At 35.9% G+C, this 22,096-nt stretch overlaps 1 protein-coding gene across 6 annotated transcripts in view; it reads right to left on the bottom strand.

The window, feature by feature from the left end:
• arhgef28a (Rho guanine nucleotide exchange factor (GEF) 28a) overlaps window positions 1-22,096 on the bottom strand; it is a 94,872-nt gene that overhangs the window by 61,734 nt on the left and 11,042 nt on the right. For all 6 annotated transcript variants that reach the window (XM_046838892.1, XM_046838890.1, XM_046838891.1 and 3 more), the window contains exons 3-4: window positions 3,533-3,683; window positions 2,235-2,729 (exon numbers count right to left, since the gene is read on the bottom strand). In XM_046838892.1, coding sequence (XP_046694848.1) covers window positions 2,235-2,729; window positions 3,533-3,683 — 646 coding nt within the window. The remainder of the gene's footprint in view (window positions 1-2,234; window positions 2,730-3,532; window positions 3,684-22,096) is intronic.

The following is a 22,096-nucleotide window of genomic DNA, read 5'->3' as shown; positions in this document are numbered from 1 at the left end:
TTTCCAAAACACGGCTTCAAAACCGGCCTGGTGACTTTGCACATCAATAACAAACACACCCACGCTGGGTGCGCAGGTGTAGTGCTGATGCTGCTAATATGGACCCCTGTGGCAGCGAGTGCACAGGAATATTTGCTTGAGAAACAGCTATACGGTCATGATGAAGGCAAAACTACCCACAGCCAACGTCTCATCAACATGTTTTCGATTTTAAATGCTGAGTTGGCTTCAGCAAACCGAGAAAGGCTGTGTACCTTGGTAACTCCTGGGTTTGAGTAAACACGGTGTACTGCTGACTCAGGAGATTCGATCGCTTTAAAACAATACAGGGAGAGATAATAAAAATAAAATAGGTCATGCCTTCACAGCTACAGATTTGTGAGTATTGTACAAAAACAATGTTCTGTACAATAAGACACAAAAGGCAGTTGTGGAGAGCATTCCATAAACACTGCAAATCAGAGTTGACCTTCTGCTGCAGTTCAAGAGACAAGAACTTAATCTGAAGTTTGCACTCAAGTGTTCATTAGTGAATAAACCTTAAATATAATGGAACTATAATGAATGGATATTCAGTGTCAACCGGACTCACTTTTGAGTCTGGTCCCTCTCAAGATTTCTTAAGGAGTTTTTCCTCGCATCTGTTGCCAATGATTTCCTCATTAGGGATACATTTATGTGGACTAATTAATCATAACATTTATAATTGCAATCTGTTTGTATATTTACAATGTCCATTGTTGAATGTGATATACAAGTCAATTAGAAATTAATTGAAAAACTATTACTAACTATGAACTAACTAAGCAACTCAAGTCAAGATTATTTCCATAGTGCTTTTAACAACATACTTGTTTCAAAGCAGCTTTATAGAATCAGTTAATGTGAATGATGTGCATTTATCCCTGATGAGCAGCCATGGTGACTGTGGAAGGGAAAAACTCCCTTAGATGTTATGAGGAAGAAACCTTGAGAGGAACCAGACCTTGAGAGGAACCAGACTATAATGAACCTAAATAAACTATTGGGTTGTGTATGTATTTTCATGTAAATGAATTTTCACTACCCAGGACTGCATAACTTCAAGCTTATTTAATTGTGTTTACTGTGACCAAGTGACTCTTGAGTATTGAATAATGAATACAAATTTTCACTTCCTATCTCATCTTAGAATAATGCTACAGAGATTAAAAACAAACAAAAAAAGTGCACCATTTTCCTTTACATATCAGTGTCCTCTTGTATTGGCTGGTTCTTATACCACTGCATTTGTAGAAACATTACATAAAGGTAAAAAAAAATGGTCTTTTTCTATCTCTCTGTAGAAAGTAAAAATTTCTCGGTCACTGCAAGTTCATAGTTTACAGTCAAAGAGAACACAAAAGTTCAAAATCATGCTTGTCCTATAGAGCGGTACCAGACATCAGATACTTGCTCTTAAGTAACATGAACAGAGTTGCCAGATTAAAAGTTTTCACCGAGAAACATATTAAGTTTAAAATATGGTTGCATGTAAGGAAAGAATAAGACAAAAAAAAATATATTTTCTAATGGATAACATTTTTGGTATACAGTTATCTCCCACTTTACCGGTTTATCGCAAAATTGCATTTGCCACATAACTAATTTGTTTCGCTGATTATCCCAGTCTTTTGTGGAAAATGGACGCTTCCCATCCGATCGTTTTTTTTTTTTGTTTTATGTTGAAATAAATAAAATTGACTCGGGATAAGAGCAACAGATTAAACAATATTGCTGAAAGAGATGGGAGAAGGGATTTATATTAGATTATTCAAAGGTCTGACATTCCAGATTCATGTATTGATTCATGCTTCTGCTGTTTTTATTTAGAGAAAATGAACTCTCTTTTGCTGTACTTTTAATTGACAACTTGTACCTTTATATTGTGTTGTTTGTAAAAAAAATATACCAATGCAAAATGCATGAAGATTGCCAGATTGATTAATTACTTATACACCATCTAGAGCTTCATCTTGCTTTATTTAACTCTTCCAAGCAATTATTATACTGTTGATTTCCAGGTTTATAAGCTCCTGAGGTTACCAGAGTTCAAATTTAAAGGGTTCTGTTCTACTTTATCCATGTACAATCTACAAAAAAAAAGTCATGTTTGGTCTACGGTAATTAAGCATTCCAATGGAACAAATGAAACAAACATTTTCAGTTTACAACCCTACACAAAAAGAAGTAATGTACCAGTGTTATGCTTTTACCTTGTGATTTCTGTGGGTTTTGGTTGTTCCACTGTAAAAAAGAGTGCATGTTCGAAACCGCCTGTGTGATTTTCACATCAACTGGGCCACATGGCTCCAGTTTGCATCCTTCACCAGGATCTGGATGAAAATGCCTCCAGCAATCAGGATTTTCTTCTGGATTGTGACTCCCTGAGTCTTCGTTCAGTTCATTGAGTCTTTGTCCAAGCTCTAAACTTTCTTCATCTAGTCTTGAGGTCTCATGCTTTCCAGTCAATTGTGAATTGTTCTGGCTTGGCTGGATACTATCTTCAAGGCATAATTTCCTCTGGATATCCACATGCGTGCTGGAAGTAAGGTTTTCGGGGTAAGACAGGAGTAGATCAGCTACTTCCTGTAGAGTGTCCCATTTGTACTCCAATGATAGTTCCTCTGACATCAGGGTTGGCTGAATGTAGCTGCTACTATCTTCCCAGCAGTACAACTGCACCAAGACCTTTTCTGCCACATTGTGACCTTCAAAAAAAAAAAAATTTTTATATATATATATATATATATATATATATATATATATATATATATATATATATATATATATATATATAATAACAGTGGGTAATATGAACCTGTCTGCTATTTAGAATAATGTAGTTGTTTTTATTTAAAATTACTTAGCTCGTTAGTTTAAGTACTGTTAATAAATGTACTGAGAACACACAATTAGACCAGATGGTCACTTGTGCTTCTGTTGTAAGAACAATGTGTTGAAAATATTCTAATATTACTATAGCAGAGCATAGGGTTAGGGTTAGCTACATTTTCCTAGCAGATATGTATGAATGATGACTCATACATTTCAATGAGCTGCAAATTTCAAATGAAATGAGAACATAAGGAGCCAAAAGTGCATGGTGTCGAAAATTAAAAAAGAAATCAGACTCTTACTCCTACACGACTTTCTCACCAATTAATAAAAATAAATCTATTTAGTCATAAGAACATTTAGTCCTCCTTTTCATACCAGTCAATCAGCTTAATAAGTTTTTTTGCCACAGCAAAAATCTATTAAATTGAAGAACCTGACCATTATCACTAATATATATTCTACACCCTGGACATTGGCATAATATGAAAAAAACTCAAAAGCACCACCCTGTCTCATGAACTCTGATTTCTGCTAAATTATTGTATGCATTATTCTTTTTTACATATCAATCTCTGCTAATTTCATAAAGAATGCTTAAACATCTAGATGCCACTGTAGATACAATGAGCTTTGTCTGGCGATTGTTTATCTGTGGATGGCCCGTGAGACCTACCAGGTACGATGAAGCTCAGTAAATGGCTCTCTTGCTTCCTCTGTGCTGTAGTGACATGGTGAATATGCGAGCCTTTTAATACCACATAGTATTCGGCCTTTTCCTGAACACACTGAGGATCCTGCAGCACTGCACACACTTCCACCTGACCCTAAAAGATGCAGAGCCAAAAAAAAGTTATGTTAAATGAGGTGTCAATACTTTTACATTAAATGTTAAAAGATAAAACACTTAAACACTATAATTATGATATAAGAGCAAAAAAAAAAAAGCATGTTAGAATTTAAATCAATGAAAGCCTTGCATTTGTCTGGGTATATTGTGTATTTGTGGAGTGTGGGCTTATTCAGAAAAGAAAAAACAGGTAGAAATGAGAAACACACACACACAAAAAAAAAGAAAACACGATCTACCTGAAATCTACGGAAAGAACAGAACTACTCTGTGCCCCTACTTTCTGCAATACAGGCATTAGTTTCAGATTTTTTTTAACTCAATACAGACCACTGATTACATTTACAAGCCCCTGGATCAAAAGACACACCTTTACATGTCTGCACACTGAGAGCAAGGTTTGTGCAAGACAAGGCTCTTTTCACTTCACCCCACCATGTCTTGCATAAAACACTCTTTTGATTTGTTGTTTTTTTTTTTAACTACTTCTACAGCCGTCTCTCTCACTTCCTGTCATTTAAGGGGCCCCTTTGCTAGAACAGTGAATAGTAAGTAGAACCTTTATAAAAGGGTAAAGAACTTTTTAAGGTATGGGAATGGGGAAAGAGTGAGGACTTTCCTCTTTCTGCAACTCAGTCCTTCAGACCAACTTGAATGGCAAGCCTGGGATTTTCAGTGAGCTCTGTTCCCCACAGAATTCATTCACCACACTTCCCACTTTCAGTTTTATTTCTTTCGGTCAAATCATATTGATAAAATCCCTTCAACACTCAATCCCTTATTTATGCATTCAATGTTCATTAGACATTTTTTTTAGCATTTGAGTAATAGAAAAAGAGAGGAATGGTGATTACCCAGTACACCTGAAACTCACACTAATCCTGTCCAACATGTGCAATGAGCTATACCATTAACACTCAGTTCAGTCCAACATCGACAGAGTGACTCTGTTGATAATGCAGTAATTAACAGACTGTATCAGGAACACTAGGAGTGGGATACACCCTGGATGATAGGCTACCAGTAATTCAAGCTGGCCCTATACACATACACACAAAAACAAATATGCAAGCCAGACAGAATGAAAAACACAGAAAGACATACAAAACAAAATAAAGGCTAGATAGTTGTAACAAAAGGCTGACTGACAGACATAGAGACAGACAGAACAAATAACAGAAAAAAGACAGACAAACAAACAGCAGTATAACAGACAGGATGAAAGACAGACATAGAGATGGAACAAAAGAAAGGGACAATACAAATGACAGAAAAAAAAAAAAACAGACAAACAAAACAAATGACAGAACAAAAAACAGACAAAAGAAACCAAACGAAAGAACAAAAGAATGACAGACAGAACCGATCATAGGACATGTACTGTAGTTAACTGTAGTTGAATGGGAATTGAGTTGAATGTAGGTTGCCAGAATGGGAAAACATTCATAAATGCATCAGTAACACAGGGATTAGATGCAGTCTTGATCTTGCAAAAACTAAAGAGCACTATTTGTACAGCATTATGTTTTTACATGTGGTACTTTTTGAGGTTCCACTCTGTGGTTTTATTTCCATTCACAACAGCAATGTCTGTGTTTTTCTCTCTCTTTTCCCCTGCAAAAGCCCTACTGTCTTTTTTCAAAAATGCAGTCTGATCATTTTACTCCTGTCTGGATAAACCTTTCTGTGATTTTACACAAAGACGTATTACCAATGTCTTGGAACCTGAATATTCCTTACATATTCCTGAAGTTCATGAAGTCTTTGGAAAATCTTTCAAACATTTATTCCCTCAGACTAGCATTTTTGTTCACATACAAGTAAAATCTGGACTTTGTGTCTTTCAAAGGACAAGCCACATGATTATGTAGAATGAGCTCAAAGTAATGTCAGTGTTTAAAAAATTCTGACCTATTCTACTCTAACCTCAACAGCTCAAGCATAATCTTCTTAACAGTCTAAAACAGTTATGCCATTAATGTCCTTTATTACAGATAATCACTGATTATTTTTTCTTTGATCACAGTGCACTTCAGTGCACTAGTTCGTCTCAATTTTTCCATCTTTCAAACTATTCTGGAACCACCAGAAAGACTAGATTTACTTGTCCTTACTTTACTGAAATACAGATTGCTCTGATTATTCTTCATACTGAAGTAAATTATGATTTTATATAGTCATAATATAATATATAATATAATATAATATATAATATATACATACATATATATATATATATATATATGTGTGTGTGTGTGTGTGTGTGTGTGTGTGTGTGTGTGTGTGTGTGTGTGTGTGTGTGTGTGTGTTTGTGTATATTATATATGGGTTTTTATTGTCTTCCATGAGTATTAATGACATGAGCTCAAAGTATCTTCCAGGTTTAATTTGATGGTAACAGGAGAGCAGTGAGCAGTGTAGGAATTCACTCCTGACAAATAAAGCAAACAATCCTTCGGCTGAAAAATGAAACCCATCAGACAGGTAGCAAAATGATTAGCTAGGTGTGGCAAGGATATGCTAGGTGGTGGGGAAGTGGTAGCTCAGTGGTTAAGATGTTCAACAGTAAGAAAGTCATCAGTTCAAATTCCAATACAACCAAGTTGCCACTCCGGGATCCTTGAACTACTCAGTTGTATAATTGTAAGTGGCTCTGGGTTTAGGGCATCCGCAAAATGCCATTAATGTATATATATATATATATATATATATATATATATATATATATATATATATATATATATATATATATATATATATATATATATATATATATATATATATATATATATATATATGGCAAAATGACTTGGTTCATTCTACTGGGTACATTCTTCCAAGTATACTTCTTCTACTTGGTTACTTGGTACATTCTTCAAATAAAAAGAAAAAACACCCTGGTAAACTCAAACACCAAAATAAAAATTCTCACTGGGGTAAAGAACAAGAAAGGGCAGATCAAGAACACCCTCCAGATAGGTGTCACATTCAGCAATCAAGAGAGATTATCTCTTTTTTTTTTTTTCCAAGTTTGCCATATGACAAAAGCCACTGATAAACCACTGATTAGGGTTTACCAAAAAACCTTTAAAATATAAATGCAAAAATGTGTTCCTGAAATAAAAGGATTAGAAAAAAAATACATCTTCTGTGAAATTTTTCACCTCAAATAATGAAAACTACAGCAGGGGGCAGATCTTTCTCTTATAAAGCCACACAGTTATGGAACAGCCTTCCAATCAGTGTTCGGGACTCAGACACAGTGTCAGTGTTCAAGTCGAGGTTGAAAACATATTTATTTAGTCAAGTCTTTTATCAGTAGATTTTTCTTAGGTAAAGGCTCAGATCTGGAGGGAGCATGGATATAGAGTGTTTGGTGAACTGGGATATTTGTATGCTGTCGTCCCCTCACTCTCACACGTTCACTCAGGTTTGTTGACGGCTGTTTGGTGGGTCGTCTCTTATCCCAGAGATCCCTCATGTCTGTGTTACCTTCTTGTTCACCCTTTGATTTATGCTGCCATTATGAGTTTTGCAGGAGTCCAAACTGCACAGTGATATTAACTTTCATACAACAATAAGGATTCTTAATAGTCCATATTCTTCTCTTCCTGTCACCCTCTTCTCTCTCTCTCTCTCTCTCTCTCTCTCTCTCTCGTTAAACATGTTATTCCAGTGATCACTGTTCCTGCCCCTCTTCCCTCCTCATATCTTCCCACTTTGTCCAGGCCTGCCTCTGGATAGTGTTCTCTTCGATTGGAGGCCAGTCTGTGCAGCTGGGGACGGTTTCTCATCAATGCCATGGGTGGTTTCATGAAATTACGGAGTAAGAACTGGAGCTTTGAGGATGGATTTGGACTGTAGTTAATGTCAACAGTCTGCTACACTGACTTAGGACTACAGTTTGCTTTTGATCACCATCACTGTACTCCACAACATCGCTTATCTGCAATAAATGGACATTCTGTGCAACCCAGATGAGGATGGTTCCCTCTTGAGTCTGGTTCCTCTCAAGGCTTCTTTTCTTATGCCATCTCGGGGAGTTTTTCCTTGCCACAGGCGCTCATCAGGGACAAACTTACACTTATAAAGAACATCTTATTTATTTTATCACCACATTATCTGTGTAAAGCTGCTTTAAAATAATGTTTACAGTTAAAAGCACTACACAAATAAAAATTTATTGAATTTAATTGAATTTAAATCTCAAGCCTACTAAGCTAATGTGAAGCATAAGTTGATGCCAAGTGTCTCTCAAAGATCTGTCTCAGTTGCAGCTCATTGGTCTTCAAACAGGATAATGAAACAAAACATACAGCTAAAAGAATGACTAAGACCAAAATACTGGATTATTCTACAGGCCCTCATGAGCCCTATCAAAACCTATGGAAAGTGCTGAATCATGGAATCTGAAAAGGGCAGCCTTCAAACCTGAGACAGTTTGCTAATTAAAAGTGGGCCAAATTACCTGTAGACAGGTGCAGAAGTCATTAAAAGCTATGGAAATTGCTTATTTACAGTAATTGCCTCTAAAGGTTGTGCAGCAAACTAATTATGGTTCACATCAGTTTTGTCTGTGCCATTTTCATTTGTTGTGTTATTTACAATATTTTGCTAATTACAGTTCCAAGGTACTTTTTTGTAGAGGGGTATAATTTGAGTATGCGTATGTGTATGTTTATATGTAAGTGTATACATACTTTATATATGCATGTCAACCTAAACTATTTTATTCCACTTACACAGCATATATTGGTTGGTAAAGTGGATAATTATATCCATGCAAAATCCAACACTACTAGTAGATTTTAACAAGGGGTGTAAATATTTTCTGAAACTACTGTGTATAAACTTCTCAACATGCTTTTATCTCACTGTAAATCAAAATGCTATTGCTTAATACCATAAAACCACAGAACTGGCAGATAAAAGCCTCCAAGGTTATGAATTAGTAGTTAAATAGTAATATTGCTATTAGCATAGTTGCAAAAAATCCAATTAGTAGGTCGTGTCCTCCAAGTTAATACATTTTACAGCCTCTTCTTTGGTAATCACCCAGCGTTGTTTTTCTGCACCTCTCACAATTTACTATGCATTAATGGCAGGGAAAAGTGTTTGTTTTTCATTATCTCTCCTTAATCTCACCATTTAAATGAAATAAAAATTTAAATAGAAATGAAATGACAGTTCAATTTCAGAACGGGATTATGATTAGATTCAAATGTAAAAACAATTAGGGCCTAACTGCAATACTACACTAATAGAAAAATGGCATAATAATGGGTTACTGCAACAATTAAAAAAAGACAGAAAATAGGCAAACTTCTTTCATGATGCATGGAGAGTAATAAAGACAGAGTAAAAACATTGTACAGAAGTCTAGAATCTAGCTGTACTTCATAAAATTAGATAACAATCCCAGAGCAATAAATACTTTAAACTCATTGTTGCAAAGTCATCCAACATTATTGATTAGTCTTGTGTTCAATCAAATGTTTAATATTTATCAATAAAATGGAACTGTGCTTACAGCTCACCACAACCAAATACCTCTATACAAACCCGATTCCAAAAAAAAGTTGGGACACTGTACAAATTGTGAATAAAAACAGAATGCAATGATGTGAAAGTTTCATTTTAATATTTTATTTAGAATACAACATAGATGACATATCAAATGTTTAAACTGAGAAAATGTATCATTTTAAGGGGGGAAACATTTCATGGCATCAACACATCTTAAAAAAGTTGGGACAAGGCCATGTTTACCACTGTGTGGCATCCCCTCTTCTTTTTATAACAGTCTGCAAATGTCTGGGGACTAAGGAGACAAGTTGCTCAAGTTTAGGAATGGGAATGTTGTCCCATTCTTGTCTAATACAGGCTTCTAGTTGCTCAACTGTCTTGGCTCTTCTTTGTCGCATCTTCCTCTTTATGCTGCGCCAAATGTTTTCTACGCAGCCATGATGTCGTAATTAATGCAGAATGTGGTCTGGCATTGTCATGTTGGAAAATGCAAGGTCTTCCCTGAAAGAGACGACGTCTGGATGGGAGCATATGTTGTTCTATAACCTGGATATACCTTTCAGCATTGATGGTGCCTTTTTTTTAGTTTTAGCTGGTACGGGTGAATGGCACGGTGGATTGTGTTCACCGACAATGTTTTCTGGAAGTATTCCTGAGCTTATGTTGTGATTTCCATTACAGTAGCATTCCTGTATGTGATGCAGTGCCGTCTAAGGGCCTGAAGATCACGGGCATCCAGTATGGTTTTCCGGCCTTGACCCTTACGCACAGAGATTGTTCCAGATTCTCTGAATCTTTGGATGATATTATGCACTGTAGATGATGATAACTTCAAACTCTTTGCAATTTTTCTTTGAGAAACTCCTTTCTGATATTGCTCCACTATTTTTCGCTGCAGCATTGGGGGAATTGGTGATCCTCTGCCCATCTTGACTTCTAAGAGTCACTGCCACTCTGAGAGGCTCTTTTTATACCCAATCATGTTTCCAATTGACCTAATAAGTTGCAAATCGGTCCTCCAGCTGTTCCTTATATGTACATTTAACTTTTCCGGCCTCTTATTGCTACCTGTCCCAACCTTTTTGGAAATCATGAAATCCAAAATGAGCCAATATTTGGCATGACATTTCAAATTGTCTCTCTTTTAACATTTGATATTTTATCTACATTCTATTGTAAATAAAATATAAGTTTATGAGATTTGAAAATGATTGCAATTCTTTTTTATTCACAATTTGTACAGTGTCCCAACTTTTTTGGAATCGGGTTTGTAAATGTTTTGTGATTTTTATCAAGCAATTAACATTTTACCAATTAGCTTTCCGACTGTGAAGACAGTCACGGCTTGTGAACAGGTTTGGATTCAGAGGCTAACATTTAAACTAACATGTATTTGATTCTAGCTCACTTGGGTACCATAATAAACCACACAAAGGCATATTTCGACGTGTAAATGGAAGCTCTAACCATGGTAGGGTAAATTTAGCTTGAGCCATACAGTAGCAGTCAGCCCTGCTGTATAAAAACCATATAATAGAACAGAAATTGTAAAGATTTCCAATATAAATACCCTTTATACTATTAGCTGTTAACAGTTAAACCAATACTAAGTTCCTATTATACAGAATAATCCAGCAAATCCAATATTAATCTGGACTGGAATCTGGATGCTTAATGAAGCCATAATTAGTGATGATTAGTGATCATGATTTTTTGTAATAGTCGATTCCAATATCGATATTTTTACAAGCAAACTGGCCGATTCCGATACCAATTTCCAATTTTTTTATTTTTTTTCCTTATCAAGCAACAAACAAGAAAGAATGTCTTTTATTTCTCATCCAACACGTGATACGCTGAGCTGAACAAACATTCACTGTCTACACTTGTGCAGGGCAGCGCTTGCGCAACTTTAGTCAGCACCGGAAATCGGCTCGTATTTGTTCGCCGGTATACCAACGGCTGTTCACGACTTGGTATCTGTGCCTCAGACAGGTAGCTTCGCATTTCCAGTGCTGTACGGCCGCCCGTACCCTGAATCACTTCAGAATCATCTTCCAATATTTCATTGTGCATCGCCAACACTGAGATTTCTCTGCAGGGAATGAACTTTTAAATGTCTGATCAAGTTTGTTGTGCCGAATTTCTTCGCTGTTGTTCCTCCTCGATTAACTTGTCCTTTGCAGACATTGCAGATTGCAAAGTTCACGTCCCGCACACAGATTTCTAAATACTTCCACACAAATTACATGTTCGTGAATGATTAGGCCGACAAATGTCTGTGCACACGGGTGCACTTGTGGAAAAATCGGCAGAAAAATATATGACAGCACAAAGTTACTGTAAAATGTATTGTAATGGGTGTAACACTTCAAATGTGTCTAGCTTTCTAGGCGGATTTGAAAAAGACAGCTGCTTAACAAATCAGCAGGACTATGGCTTAAGAATACAAACTTGTCGAAGTTCAGCAACGGACCCCACGTACACACACACACACACTCTCACATTTACGGCAAATATGTACAGCCAATCTACATACTGGCATGGTTATGAAAAAAGGGAAGAAACCAGAGTACAAGCGGAAGCTCAAACAATTGCAAGGATAACAACCCAAACTCAGGGTCAAAGTAAGGTCCCTGTAGCTGTGAGTGTGCCATGCTACCCACTGTGAAATTATCACAGCGATTTGGCAATTTGGTGGTGTTAAACAATATAGTCTGTCACAAGCTTGGAATAAATGTGGAATAAATTCCCAGGCTCCCTCAACATAATGCAAGATGTCTTTGCTGTGCTCATTATGTTTGTACATGAGCAGACCTTCTCTTAACTTCCCCACTAATGTTAGGACAAAACCTGTGTTTAGTTCCAAGACCTACTAGACCTACTAATAATTCATCCTCATTCCCTCATTGGGCAGCAGAGAATCATTTATATCAGTAGTGCCTGAAAGGCTTTGTAGACATCTAACCCAAACATGTTTCATCCCACTTCATCAGTGTATAAACATTCATATTACACATACAAAGGATTTCCCTTTGGTTAAGCTATAAAAGATTTTTAATATTAAGGAAAAAATTATATAAATAAAATCTATACATGAATATATAATTTAGAATCTAGCATCCTTACTTACTTACTATATATATTCTTTTTTTTATTTTGGTTTTCAAAAATGTTCCAGACTCCAACCATAATCTCATCAAACCTTAAACACATGCATATGGGGTTTGCTAAAGTCATTGAAGCTGATTGGAAGTGGTATGTATTGCCAAATGGAGATTTATAAAAGAGCTGAATCACCAATAAATGTAATTACAGTCATGCCGGAAAAAATAACCTTTTGTAAAGTAACGTCCCGAACGCTAGTGATTAAGCCTTTTTGCTTCCAAAGGCCCTTGTTAGGATACTTGGCATGAGGAACTTCTGTCAAGTTCCAGGACACTCATGAGCAGATTCTCACTGCTTTTGCCAAGAGAGTCACCCTTAGATGTTCTAGCAGGACAATGATTTAAGCATTCTTTTGAGATCAGCACAAACGTGCCTCACAGACCATAAAGTCTTTAGAAATTCAGAAAGTTGCAGAAATTACTATTCCAGACTCTGGTGTAGAGCTAATTGAAAACCATTATAAGTAGCTGTCTACTAGAAAAACACCACTGTAGTGCAAAATGTTGATACTCTGTTAAAAAGAAAAAAAACATGATATGAACAATCATTGTAATTTACTGGCTAATAATACGACTGTATATGTTCCATTACTGTATACAATAAATAAGTTGTATTGCAACCTAACCAGTCTGCATAAAGATCTTGAAAACCTTGGTTTCCTCAAACACCAGCACCATGCTTCGACACTGGAAGCTTATTTGAAGTTTGAGATGAGGTTATTGGAAAGCTACGGTACAAAATGGTCATTTACCTAATTAATAGTTTGTAATTGGATTCCGGCTGTCAAATATCAGTTAAAATGTTTAAATCTTTAAATAGTCTATATGAATACTTAGTAAAGTTTTAGTGTTCTAAATATTGCTAAACATAAAAGTTAAAAGGGAGGAAACTGTAAACAATATGGACAAAAGTGTTGGGGCACCTGCTTTTTCAAGCTTAGGCATTTTCTTGCCAAAATGGTTGTCTTTAAATCCTGTAGCATTAAATTTACCTTTCATTTGAACTAATGAATCTAAGCCTGGTCCAGTATGACAGGGTCTCTGTGCACAAAGCCAGTTCCATGAAGATATAGTGTACATGGGTTGGAGTGGAAGATCTTAAGTGGCCTGTTATAGAGCTCTGACCTCACCCCTACTTAACACCTTCGGGATGAACCGGAACACTGACTGCACCCCAGGCCTCCTCACCTTACATCAGTACCTGCCTTTACTAATGTCATTGTGGTAGAATGAGCATAAATCTCCACATGCACACTCCAAAATCTAGTGGAACAGATTCCCAGAAGAGTGGAGGTTAACAGCAAATGTAAAATGGGATGTTTAAAAAAACATACGAATCTTTCAGTCAGGTGTCCACAAACCTTTTATTTATATAGTGCATTTGCGATAACATCCTTACTCTAATACCTGGCTCTGAAAGTCACAATTTTCCATGGAAACTGAAGAGTGATAGTATTCTGTTGAAGCTAATGAAAATAAAAACACGTCTCTTTAGTTCTTTGCATTTGTTTGCTGTTTATCTCACAGTGCAGTTCAGCAAATGTGCATTATGGGGGAAAAAAAATTATTATTCTAGAGCTGTAGTGCAAAAAAAAACGCAGTCAGGAACAACCTTCACATCTCAAAGAGTAATTTAGTGTTGTGATTAACAGCTGGTACAATAAACAAATTAACCAGCATTAGAAAAGGATTTTCCCACCTGAGGCCAAACTGTGGCTAAAGGGAAATTGATAGCACGATTTTAAACAGCCAAGTAATTAGACATTCATATCAGATATCTCAAACACCCAGAGGCACCAACACACTTGAATTTTTATCCATCTTAACTTCTAAATGTTTACCAGACTACCTGTAATCCATTTACGTGTAGCTAGACTAACATTTATCATATATGTTCAAACAAGGACATTTACATAGTGTATTACTAGGCAACAAACTGACAAATTAGTATTACAGTACTTCCTTTATCATGTTTGTTCAGGTCAAACATTGTGCAGGCTCACATGCTTGTATTGTAGCATTTAATCTCAACATTCACCTAACTTTGTTTAATAGGTCGACTCATTGGGGGGGGCATAGCACTAACCTGGGACATTACATAGAAGTTTTGGATTTAGTTAATATTTTTTAGTTAATCGTTAAATATTACATTCACTAGCATATTTTATTTTACTATTTTTTTACTATATTTTTACTTCCCTCTTCTAACAGCCACAAATGGAAAACCCGCATCTCCTTACTGACTTTTGCAACAAAAAAAACAAACAAAACAAAAACAAAACAAAAAACCTGAAAAAACTGTTTATACCTTACACACTTTGGTCACAAATTTAACTGTAAAACAAAGAGTTTCACTACTGCGTCACACACCACACACTTTTTCAAAAGCTGCATTCTAAACCATGTTGGTAGGAAATAGTTATCTTAGTTATACTAATGCCCGGGAAAGTCAAGAAACTATGGTTCACAGGAATTCTGTTTCATGTTTTTCCTCCCACCTCTGAAAAACACACCAGTCAGTGGATTGGCTATGTTAAATTACCACAAGATGTGAATGTGCATGGTGCCCTGTGTTGAACTGGTATCCCATCAAGGTCACATTCCTGCCTCAGGTTGAGTGTTTACATTATAGGCTCCAGATCCACCCGGACCCTGACTCTGACCCTGCCCCTGATAAACCAGTTACTAAAGATTAATGAATGTAATCACTCACACCTTATCACTGGCTTGTAATACTTTTGAGTTAAAGTACATTAGTTGCTGCGCTTTTAGCTTTGGTAATTGAGCAGGTTTAACAATTAAATAGCTTATTGGTGTTTTGATGTCCGCTGGCCTAGATAATTATCATCAATCATGCATTTATATTTGTCATTTGGCAGACATTGTTTTCCAGAACAACTTAGAACGATATCAACTAAACAGTTGAGGTTTAATGACCACTGGCAGATAAAGTACCCAAGCCATGTACTAGAGTTAAAGTAGAAGGTCAAATAGGTCAAATATTACTACAGTAAAGATACTCCCTTTAAACTTTCACTTGAGTAAAAGTTAGGGGTGTAACAGGACATGTATTCGTACCGAAATTTTGTGGTACAGGGTTTTCAGTTTCGCAATCTTTTTACGTGCGGAACATAGTTAAAATCTGAGTTCTCTCAGGAACCTACACATTCTCACCCCACATCGTCACATATCTATGTTGCCTCAGCTGGCGTACACATCCGATGCAGAAGGGAGCCCCTTTGCGTCGCTTTTCAACGTAGATGGCCGTCCTATACACTTCAATGCAAATCCCTCATCTTCAGATTAGGGTTAGGGTTAGGGTTTGGGTTAGGGTTAGGGTTAGGGTTGGGGTTGGGGTTGGGGTTCGGGTCATCTTCGGATTTGGACGGGGGACAACCAACGAATCGGTCGTATGTAGTGGACATTTCGTAACATTATTATTATTTATTAAATATAGTATAAATAATCCGATACACTTATTATTATAAATAACAAGTGTTTATTAATATAAATAATATTTATTATAAATAATAAGTGCTTAAGTGTATAGGACGGCCATCTACATTGAAAAGCGACGCAAAGGGGCTCCCTTCTGTGTCGGATGTGTACGCCAGCCGAGGCAACATAGATATGTGACGATGTGGGGTGAGACTGACCTGCAGGAACATATTAAGTGGTGGATTGGAAGATTGTTTAGTCTCATTTATTTATTAATATGGATTCTTGAGCATGTTATGTACTATTTAAATAATTTCTAATAAAAGGAGAAAGTCCTGACAATTCCACATATCGAAGGAGTGAATGAATGAAGGATTAAAGGAATGAAAACATTTGTGAAAGTATGCTAAAAAAAAAAAGTACAACATTTAAGTGGCTCATATCTTTAGAAAATTAAATATTAAATGGAAAAAACACACATGCGCACACACACACACACACACACACACACACACACACACACACACACACACACACACACACACACACACACACAGACACATTGTAATGGGGTCTAACAAATGTTAACACACTAACATACTAATGTTAACACACTAATAGTCTAACACACTATATTTCTCACTATCCATTTTTTTCATTTATTTGATTTTATATAATCAATATAATTTGTGCTAATTTAATTAATTACTTAATTACTTAGTTTATTCTATTTTCTAAAATATTATAAGAAATATTTTAAATATTATTTAACCTTGTTTTACAAATAATAAATAAAAAATGTAAGTGTTGATGTTCACAAATGGTAATAATAATAAACTGCGTAAAATAAAAATGACAAGCAATTTTATGCCTCAAATTTCTTCCCCCTAGCCATATCGAAATTGATCTAAATCACGACTTAGAAACCGAGGTACGTACCGAACCGTGAATTTTGTGTACCGTTACACCCCTAGTAAAAGTACAAAAGTATTTGACTTCAAATATACTTAAGTATTCAAAGTACTATGATTTATTATGGCTATAATAAACTCTTCCTTTATCATCAGTTTATATGAAAAACTCTTCTATCTTCTATCTATCAATATAATGATATTAATGAGACCAACACTGATTGATATCTATTAAGAATATCATGAACCCAAACCTTCTTATCTACTACTTTTAAAAAAAAAAAAAAAAAAAAAAAGGCAGAAGCTTCTTTCATCATTTAATACTCTAAAATATTCTGCCTGCTGTTCAGTTGATGCACCACCAAGCGGCAATCAAAACAAGTTCAAAACAGAGTGCACTCTACACTCAAGTTTTTATCCACTCATACACATTTACAAAATGTAGTTGAGTAAAAAATTATTTGACTTGAAATGTACTGAATGTAAAGTTAAAGTCTCCTGAAATAATAAAAAAAAGTCAGTAAAGTAAAGATAGTAAAAATTTACTTAAGTACATATAAAAATTATTTTTACTACATTACTGTCCACCACTGTTAAAAACCTTGTTCCAGAGCCTAACAATGGCTTGGCAGTGGTGGGATTTCAACTCCTGACCTTGCCATTAGAAGGCTAACATCTAAACAACTGACCTACCACTTTCAACGACATAGTCATGCGCAGGCAATTTCCCGATCAATATCAATGACTTTTCTGCTTTTCTGCTAATCAAATTTAGAAACTTTATCTTTATTCCTGCCATAAACTACAAGTGCATCTTAATAAATTAGAATATCATTGAAAAGTTTATTTATTTTAATAACTCAATACAAAAAGTGAAACTATATTATATAGATTCATCACACACAGACTGATATTTTTCAAGAGTTTATTTCTTTTCATTTTGATGATTTTGGCTCACAATTAACATAAACCCTCCAATTCACTATTAAATTTTTTTTATATTTCATAAAAAACATTTTTAGTACATATGTTTATTTACTGTATATGTACTCAATACTTGGTAGGGGCTTCTTTTGCTTTAATTACTGCCTCAATTCGGCGTGGCATGGTGGTGATCAGTCTGTGGCACTGCTGAGGTGGTATGGAAGCCCAGGTTTCTTTGACAGTGGCCTTCAACTCATTTGCATTTTTTGAGGTCTCTTGTTTCTCATTTTCCTGGTGTGTGATGAGTTTGGTGAGGTCTGGTGAGTTTGCTGGCCAGTCAAGCACACAAACACTATGGTCATTTAACCAACCAAGCTTTTGGCAGTGTGGGCAGGTGCCAAATCCTGCTGGAAAATAAAATCAGCATCTCCATAAAGCTGTTCAGCAGAGGGAAGCATGAAGTGCACCTGGTAGACGGCTGTGCTAACCTGGGACTTGATAAAACACAGTGGACCAACACCAGCAGATGACATGATGACTTTGGCCCACTGAGCAACAGTCCAGTCCTTTTTTTTCCCTTTGCCCAGCTAAGACACCTCTGACGTTGTCTCTGGTTCAGGAGTGGTTTGATACAAGGAATGCATCAGTTGTAGCCCATGGATACGTCTGTGCATGGTGGCTCTTGAAACACTGACTCCAGCTGCACTGCATTCTTTGTGAATCTCCCCAAATTTTTGAATGGGCTTGAATTCACCTTTTTCTAATCACATTTTTTCCTTCCACTCAACTTTTCATTAATGTGCTTGGATACAGCACTCTGTGAACAGCAGCTTCTTTAGCGATGACCATTTGTGTCTTACCCTCCATGTGCAGAGTGTAAATGATCGTCTTCTGGACAACTGTCTAGTCAGCAGTCTTCCCCCATGATTGTGTAGCGTGAACCAGACTGAGACACAATTTAAAGGCTCAGGAAACCTTTGCATGTGTTTGGATTTAATGAGCTGATTAGAGTGAGACACCACGAGTCTCCAATGTTGAACTTTTTCACAATATTCTAAATTTCTGAGATACTAAATTTTGTGTTTTCATTAGCTGTAAGCCATTAAAATTAAAAGAAATAAACACTTCAAATATATCCGTCTGTGTGTGATGAATCTATATGATATACGAATTTTACATTTTGTATTGAATTACTAAAATAAATCAACTTTTTAATGATTTTCCAATTTATTGAGATGCACCTGTATATTCTCAATCGTGCCAGCACATTTTTATAGAACTGTCAAGCATCTCAATTCGTAATCATGAAGTTCTAATTATTCTTTAGAAGTAAATCCTGAAATGACAGTAATAAACAAAAACTCGATCAGTACATACCATCAAAATCATTTAAACTTAAAAGCACAATCTTATGAATGTCTTATGAATCAGTGAATATTCTACATGACTAAAACTTACAACAAACAGAAAAAACACTTGGTCTATTCAATATTCAAGGACACCTGAAAGTATTTAACACCAATATGTTAACCATTTGCCATGTGCCCCACACACACACACACACACACACACACACACACACACACACACACACACAAAGTCCTTTTTTTTCACTCTAGTGAATTACAGCATTTGTCTATCGAGCCATTAGTTGCAAGTTGATATTACGCTGTCCACGTTAATCCCTAAAAAAGGTCCAGTTGCAATAACAAACACTCTCAATTACCTGCTAAAGAGATACCACACCTTAACACATGCCCATTCTTTTGCGCTGAGGTCATACAGGCAGACTGACGCTTTTTCCTGGTTACACTTAAAACGCATTACACATGAAAGTTTGAAGGGTGGAGTGAATATGAATAATTATTTCAAGCAGCCGGTGCAGCCCGGTATTTAATTTGTATACTGGATGTGGTTCAAAAAGGAAATTGTTTGCAGCGGTATATACTTATCAATGTGCACATTTACCATTTATGTTATTTAAGCCAGAGAGACCTGACAACCTGTTATTCAGATCAGAATGAATGAAAAGTAATAAAAATAAACACATTGTGATGTTCACAATAGCTCTGCTTTGAAGTCCACATTGCTTTGAAGGTCTTCTTGTAACATAATGACAGTGTGTCTCATTGCATTGCATTGCTCAAACTGGAGGGTTGTAACAAAATACATGTGCTAAATATGTACTTTCATGTCAGCAAGAGTGAGTAGACACAGGTGGCAAAGCAAAAAATAATGCGGTACAATGTATTTAGAGTGTCCTTAGTAATTCCCCTGCTGTAGGCAGGGCTGTAGAGGTCTACATTTGCTTACTTAATTGTTCATATTTCGAGGTCCAGGACCAATTAAGTTTTCTAGTAAATAATACCTACAGCTGCAAATACAAATGAATGTGTGGGATTATAAAAACAGTTCCCTGCTCATCTTTAGTTGAGACCAACTATGAAGTTGAGGTTGAGGAACTGTCAGAGGCATGCATCATCTTGTCCATGCTGCCAGGTTTTTCTATTGGTTCCAAGTGGTCTTGCAGCACGGTTAGGCTACACCAGCTTTGAGTTTAAACCCGAACACAGATCCAGATATATGGAGCACTAAATACAACGATTATAGATAATAACAAAGACAACAGATACCTATAGAATTGACATTTTATAATATTTATTTCAATACTCCGATCAAATATACTAATGGAATTGACCACCATTAAAATTTTTTAAATAAATGCAGGGTAATTTATTTACCCACTGCCTACTGGGTAGAGCAGATTGCTGGGTTTTTGTATATTACTTACTCTAACTTTTTTGGGGTAAAAAATTTTGGGTTACATTTGGATTAGTGTGTGTGTGTGTGTGTGTGTGTGTGTGTGTGTGTGTGTGTGTGTGAGTGTGAGACACAAAACCACCAACTAAACTTCAAATATTATCTGAAATAAAAAAGAGGTAGTATAAAGTTAAGCTTAACACTACAACACTAGTCTGCTTTTTTTCCCAGTCAATAAGGCAATGAATACCTTCTTTGTGTGTGGAAAAGATGACGTCTTACGAGTGGTTTCAGTCAAATTTATCTATCTGAAACTGTGTGATGCCAGTCTCATGATGTCACAGGCATGATTCGTGCAATGATTTAATATCCCTGGCCAAACATCGGATTATTTGTACAATTGAATATTAATGCCGTCTTATCGACCAATCATGTGGCAGCAGTGCAATGCAAAAAAATAAAAAATAAAACATTCAGATTCTTTTTTTACATCAAATATTAGAATAAAGAAAAGCTGTAAACTTGGTGACTTTGATTGGGGCACCAAATATGCGAGTTTATACCTAATGGTGTGAAAAACAAAAAAAGTGTGTGGGAGACTTTGAGGAAACTGCTTGTTAATAAGAGAGGTCCTAGAAAAATGGCAAATTGGTTCAATCAGCCAGAAAGGACATATTAAGTCACAGGGATAGACGAAGTACACAAACCATGTATTTAAGTTAAAGTAGGTCAAATATTATTTCAGTAAATGTAAAAGTGCTCCCTTTGAACATTAACTTGAGTAAACTTGAGTATCCAAAATATTATGATTTAAAACGGCTATAATGCCCAATTATATTATTTTAGACGATTATTTTAGATGAATCAACTTAGTTTGTGAAAAGACTCTAATGTTACTCTTAGCACAACAATCTGTTAAAAGAATAATATTAATGAGTCAAACACTGATAGATATCTATTAAAATTATCATAAGGCCAAAACCTTCTTTTCAACTACTTAAAAAAAGTGCTTGTGGCACGTTCAAGTCAGTAGTTTCTTCCATCATTTATTCCTCTCAAAATGTTCTGCTTGCTGTTGATGCTGATACTGAACTGTATGTTGGTGCTAAGTAGATACCACCAAGGGGCAATCAAAACAAGTTCAAAACAGAGAGTGTACTCTACTCTGATTAGTGGCTTGCTGCATGCTTGACCAGTTTCACAAAATCTAGTTGAGTAAAAAAATTTTTGAGTTCAAAATGTAGTGTAGTAAAGTAAAAGTCTGCCCAAATGGAAATACTTCAGTAAAGTGCAGTTAATTACAAATTACATATTTACTTTGTTACTTTCCACCACTGGTAAGTCATTTACTCTTTATATACATCAGCAAAAAAGCATCATTATAACTTGAAGTGGACGGACTACAACAGCTACCACTTTAGCTAAAAAATCTTAGGCTACCAAATTAAAAATATGAAAATTAGGGGGAGGGGGGACCCTTGGTCACCTGGTCGTTTGTCTTTAATGGTTCAGTTTTTGAGCTTGTGCCCATGATAACACAGTCTATGCACCAACAAGTGATTGCTGTAACTGTGGCATACATTTTTCCCATTTGAATGGTTGATCCAAACATTAACTGGAGCTCTTGACCTGAATCTGCATTGGATGCATGATGTCACATGACT

The sequence above is a fragment of the Silurus meridionalis genome, chromosome 25 (assembly GCF_014805685.1).
Source record: "Silurus meridionalis isolate SWU-2019-XX chromosome 25, ASM1480568v1, whole genome shotgun sequence".
NCBI classification, from domain to species: domain Eukaryota; kingdom Metazoa; phylum Chordata; class Actinopteri; order Siluriformes; family Siluridae; genus Silurus; species Silurus meridionalis.
This window is presented reverse-complemented; position numbering and strand designations above follow the sequence as displayed.